Source organism: Musa acuminata, chromosome BXJ3-8 (genome assembly GCF_036884655.1).
Source record: "Musa acuminata AAA Group cultivar baxijiao chromosome BXJ3-8, Cavendish_Baxijiao_AAA, whole genome shotgun sequence".
Classification (NCBI taxonomy): Eukaryota; Viridiplantae; Streptophyta; class Magnoliopsida; order Zingiberales; family Musaceae; genus Musa; species Musa acuminata.
In genome coordinates this window covers 14,154,167-14,159,903 of record NC_088356.1, presented here as the reverse complement: position 1 = coordinate 14,159,903, position 5,737 = coordinate 14,154,167, and the positions used below count along the sequence as shown (strand labels likewise).

At 44.2% G+C, this 5,737-nt stretch overlaps 1 protein-coding gene across 1 annotated transcript; it reads left to right on the top strand.

Annotated features, from left to right (window-relative positions):
• Positions 1-550: 550 nt before the first annotated feature.
• On the top strand, positions 551-3,848 carry LOC103975073 (uncharacterized). Its single transcript, XM_009389983.3, has 3 exons — positions 551-1,274; positions 1,355-1,522; positions 2,062-3,848. The coding sequence occupies exons 1-3, from the start codon at positions 627-629 to the stop codon at positions 3,754-3,756; spliced, it is 2,511 nt and encodes an 836-aa protein (XP_009388258.1). The 5' UTR covers positions 551-626; the 3' UTR covers positions 3,757-3,848.
• The last annotated feature ends 1,889 nt before the right edge of the window (positions 3,849-5,737 follow it).

Here is a 5,737-nt window from a genome sequence, read left to right as displayed (position 1 = left end):
GTTCTACGTGTTACATATGTCTGTGAATAGGATGTTAAACTAACTGAGATAAAGGGTACACATATCAGACAAGTATTGTATACTTTTGACTCTGACATAAAACACACACACACAGGCACAAAAATCTAGCGATCGATGAACCGCTGGTCAACCACTGGTCTTAATTTTAGGATAGTTTTCCATTGGCAACTATGAGGAGCAACAAGAATTTGCCGCGGTCGCAGTAGGACCCACGCATTCCACCACCCGTCCTTTGTTTGGTACTTCATGTAGTCACGAATCAGTCTGCTGCTGCTTCAAAAATATGGCGTCAATAGAAGGCTACTGCTCCCACTAGATCATGAATCAGATAGTTGTGACTATAGCTCCCAATACGAGCAACGTGACACCAGAATCCATCTTCTTCAAGGAAGTGGCATATCAAGAATGGCCACCAACGGCAAAGCATCTCTGATTCCGACCACTACTCGGGACACCTCAAGCTACACACGTGTGGGGTCAATATATTGCACGGGCCCCTCCACCCCTTCCCTTACAAGAGCCCCTCGAACCCTCGACGCTCCGTGAATGCAGTGAGTGTTCTCCGTACCTTCTCCTTGGCTCTGTGGCACGACCGTAGTCTCGAAATGGGTAGTAATATTACTGCGATACTTTCACCACCACCAGCACCAAGATCCACTTTGGAAACGAGGCCCACTGATGCCTCCACCGCGCCCGCCACAGTTGCCACTCCATTCCCACCAGACCATGCTTGCTCACTATGGCGTTCACGGGTTGGCTCTGCGCTGCGCACAGCCCTAGCATTGACCATGATTGGCGTCGCGACGGTTTATGGCCCGGCAACCCTTCGGAGTTACGTGATGTTCCCTGCTTTCTCTTACGTGGTCGCCATGCTGATCGTTGGGGAGGCGACGTTAGGGGATTCGCTGCACGGCACGGCGAGTGCATTCTACGGGACGCTTCTTGGCGTCCTCCCTGCTATGTTGACCTTGCTGCTACTACCAGCCCAAGGCTTCTCGATCGCCGGTACCACCTTAACGGTGAGCCTTAGTGCCTTCGTGGTTGCACTGCCTGAGTCGACGAGCTTGATCACCAAGCGCATTGCTCTTGGACAAATAGTGATCATCTACGTCACCACATTTGGACACAACGCCCATTCTGGTCACGCCAAGGCCATCTTACATCTTGCACAGGTAGCAGCGAGCACGGCTCTCGGAGTGGTGGCTTCGGTGATCGCCTTGCTGTTTCCTTATCCCCGGCTAGCAAGCTGTGAGGTACTTGAGTTGCCATACTTATCTTATTCTTTGCTGTATCTTTCCCCTTCACGTTGATCACTGACGTACGTGTATTGTAGATAAGCAAGAAGAGCAAGCTATACAGGGAGATGGTGACTGTGAGGCTAAGTCTCTTAGTGAACGCTTTCTTTGTGGATAACAAGTCTTGCACGGTTTCACTGATTTCTCAAGTGAGATGCTTAACATCTGCAAGCACCAAAGTACTTCAGAACATTAATCTCAAGCAAGTAAGATTATTTCTTTAGTGTCGACTTTCTATTTGCATGGCGTAGTGAACTATGCTTCTGTCGTTCTAATATCACAAGCTATTTAACAGCTAGAAGGAACAACTCAGGTCATTCATGTATTGAGTTTTGTGATAACCAAAGCGAAGCTTCATGAAAAGCGTAAACTGTGGCTCCATCTATTGCCACGGACAACCATCTATATGTTCCCGGTATTGCCATATGATGGCTGGCCCCTGCTTGGGCTAAGCCTTTCGTCACTGAGAGGCACCCATACTCCTCTCGGATAGGAAAACGTGGAACAAGTAATAATGCATCATCAGACTGTCGAGAATGTGATGCACATGGAGCCCATCTGCATGTTGATGCTAACCCTTTTCATCATTCAGACATTTCTCGAACTGCCAAATTAGAATACCTATTTAGCAGCTGATTCTAAGCCATAGGCAAGTTAGATAATATTTTAGGCCTTTTGTTGAACGGGTACCTGTTCTGAAATTTTATTACGTTGTTTTAATTAGATTGTTTCTGGTCGTCCACAGGCAGCCCTCAAGTGGGAGAGGCCACCTCTCAGTTTCTCCTCAACACCACCGGTAGAGCCATCAGAACGGTTGCAGGAGATAGAAACACCCTTGAAGGGGATGGAGATGGCTATATCGTCCGTCACAGCAGTCCATTTTTCAGATCACCAGTTTAAGCGCGACATGATAAGCCTAAGAAATCTCATAAATCTTAGACTGATACAAGATAGCTACATGGACCCATGTGAGATTGTAGATAAGACGACCCTTCCTCCGCTGCCCACTTTGCCTCATGATCCCAAAGACCTTCCTTCTTTCTTCTTCCTCTTTTGTATGTTCCTCCTCCATAACCGCTCGCTTGCCCCACTGTTCGTGGAAGCTGGACAAGAGAGTAAGATCATGCCAACAACTGATCAGACTGAGAATTCGTGCAAAGAAGAGCCTGGCACAAAAAGGATTAAGATACCTTGGTATACAAGCTTACGTCGTGAAAGGCTTGTAGTGGCATTGAAATGCTCGCTCTCATTAGGTCTCGCTGTGTTATTTGGACTTGTTTACAGCAAAGAAAATGGCTTCTGGTCTGGTCTGACAGTTGCCATCACGATGACTCCATGGCGAGAGGCTACATTCAGGTTGGCAAATGTAAGGGCGCAAGGAACGGCTATAGGATCTGTCTACGGAGTCCTGGGATCGTTGATTTCGCAGAATCTTATGGAACTCAGGTTCTTAGTCCTCCTTCCATGGATCACATTTGCTAGCTTCCTGCAACGTAGCCGCATGTATGGGCCGGCTGGAGGGATCGCTGCCATGTTCTCTGCGTTAGTAATATTGGGGAGGAGAAACTACGGTTCGCCTACTGCCTTTGCCATCGCCAGGCTAACGGAGACCTTCATTGGTTTCTCGTGCTCGGCCTTTGTGGAACTCCTCCTACAACCCGTTAGGGCGTCAACTCTGGCAAGAGAACAACTCTCCCAAAGCCTTAAAATGCTTAACGAGTGTGTTGAGTCACTAGTTCCATGCATAGGTTCTATGGCACCGAAGGAGAAAGAGAAGAAGCTAAGAGTCAAAGTGACTGCACTGAGGAAGTACGTCCAAGAGGCTGAAGCCGAGCCAAACTTCTGGTTCTTGCCTTTCCCAGTTGCTTGTTACAAGAAACTCTGTGCCTCCATGACTAAGATGGTGGACCTACTGCACTTTCTGGCGAAGAGCACCGTGCTCTTGACTGAATACTCGCATGGGCTTGCAGACGTTTGTGATGATATCCCGGACAGTATCGTCGGAGAGCATTTGGTGCATCTCAAGAAGCTAATTTGTTCATCCGCGAAGTGCTTTGCTGAGGCACTTCTAGTGAAATCATTTGCAAGACTAGAAAAAGAGTGGAAAAGGAAACACATACCTGATGTTGAGACAGGAAAAGTAGAGGGACCCTACGTTGATGGGGTCATGGGAGCTGATGGAGAGGACTGTCAGAAGGTAATTGCGTCTTTCCTTCAGCAGGCAAATGAACTAATGGACAGGCTTGATATGAGTATAGATGAGAGCCTGAAGGGTCAATTAGTACTGTGCCTGGCCACGGTTGGCTTTTGCATGGAGGGCTTGATGAAAGAGACGAGGGAACTGGAGATGCAGATACTGGAACTTGTGCAGAGGGATAATCCTGGCGCCCACATAAATCTTTATGCAATCCGCTGTAAAGTGAAAGAGATATCGACCTAAAAGCTTTGCTCACAATTAACTCCCAAAAGTGTGTAACTTGATGCTATTATTGCCACTTACATTTAACAAGAAATATATATTGCTCGGTTTGATAAAAATGATGGCATTCTCTTAGTTCAGTGACAAATATATAGAATAGTTGATGTGCTTTTCTTAAAGAAACAAATATATAGAATCGTTTTGGGACACTGCAAATCTAATACACTAAAATCTATCGCATGAGTCTCTAGAAGATACTTTTCGAAGTGGATGGTGACTTAGATACGTCATAAGTCTATGGCCTTAAATCTGTGACTCATTTTTTTAACTTACATAAATATTTTTAGTTGATGGCTTAAACATTTTTTAGAAGATATTACATAAACGTCTTATCTCCAGATCCTAAGCAACTGCTAAAAAATTATGGGTGGGAAAAGAATTCCATAAGAAATATATACTATTACTATTGTTTGTATAAAATTCTCTAGAGTATATGTGATGAAGTAATTGACTTGCAGGACATCTATGATTAGCAATCTCCCACTTGATTTAAAGTCAATCACTTATGTGTATGATTCCTATCATAAGTGATTGACTTACAGGACACTTATGACTAACAATCTCTTACTTGACGTAAAGTCAATCACTTATGTGTCTGATCCCTATCAGACTCTTGTAACGCTCAAAGATAATATGAGACAATGGCTTTATCAGTGGATCTACGATGTTATCTTCGAATTGAATTATTTTCACTGCTACATCTTCTCCGGCCACGATCTCTCTAATAAGTTGGAACCTTCTCAGAACACTTTTGATGAGACCCAGGTTCCCTCATTTGAGCAATCACCCTATTGTTGTCGCAATATAAGGGAATCAACTCCTCATTGTCCGGCACCAAACTCCCTCATTTGCTGCCTCTACTACAGCAATGTACTTCGCCTCTATGGTTTAGTCACCAATAGTATCTTGCTTGGAACTCTTCCAACATACTGCTCTTTTATTCAGGGTGAATACATACCTCGAATTAAACTTGCCATCATCGATATCGGATTGGAAACTCGAGTCCATGTAGCCTTCAACCCTGAGGATACTACCGCCATAAACTAGTAAGAGATCTTTAGTCCTTCTCAAGTACTTAAGGATACACTTTACTACTTTCTAGTGCTCCTAACCTAGATCCACTTGATACTTGCTCGTGACACTCAGAGAATGCACTATATCTGGCCTGGTATTTAGTATAACATAAATGATAGACCTTATCGCTGAGGCATAGGATATCATATACATGTCTACCCTTTCTTCAAGAGTCTTTGGGAATATGCTCCTACAAAGCGATATTTCATGTCTCATCGGTATGAGACCTCTCTTGGAATTTTTCATGCCAAACCTTTTGACAATGGTGTCTCTGTACCTGGATTGGGACAAGCCAAGCATCTTCTTAGATCTATCTCTATAGATCCAAATCCCCAATATGTAGGATGCTTTCCCTATGTCTTTCATGGAGAAGTGTCTAGATAACCAAGCCTTTATTGTGCGTAGCATTCCTTCATCATTTTCAATGATCATGATGTCATCTATATATCACATTAAGAAGGTGATAGCGCTTCCACTTATCTTTCTGTATACACAAGGCTCATCTTCGATCTTAACGAAGTCATAAGATCTGATCCCTCATCAAATCTCATGTTCCAACTTCGAGAAGCTTGCTTTAGTCCATAAATGGACCTAAGCAACCTATACACTTTATCTAGAGAATCCTTAGACATGAATCCCTCAAACTGTATCATATATACCTCCTCCTCGAGGTTGCCATTGAGGAACGCGATTTTCACGTCCATTTGCTAGATCTCATAATCATAGTGTGCTATAATGGCCAATAGAATTCGAATGAATTTTAGCATGGCTACAAGTGAGAAGGTTTCGTCATAGTCAACACATTGCCTTTAACGATACCCCTTAGCCACCAGCTTTGCTTTATAAGTCTCTACCTTTCTATCTACTC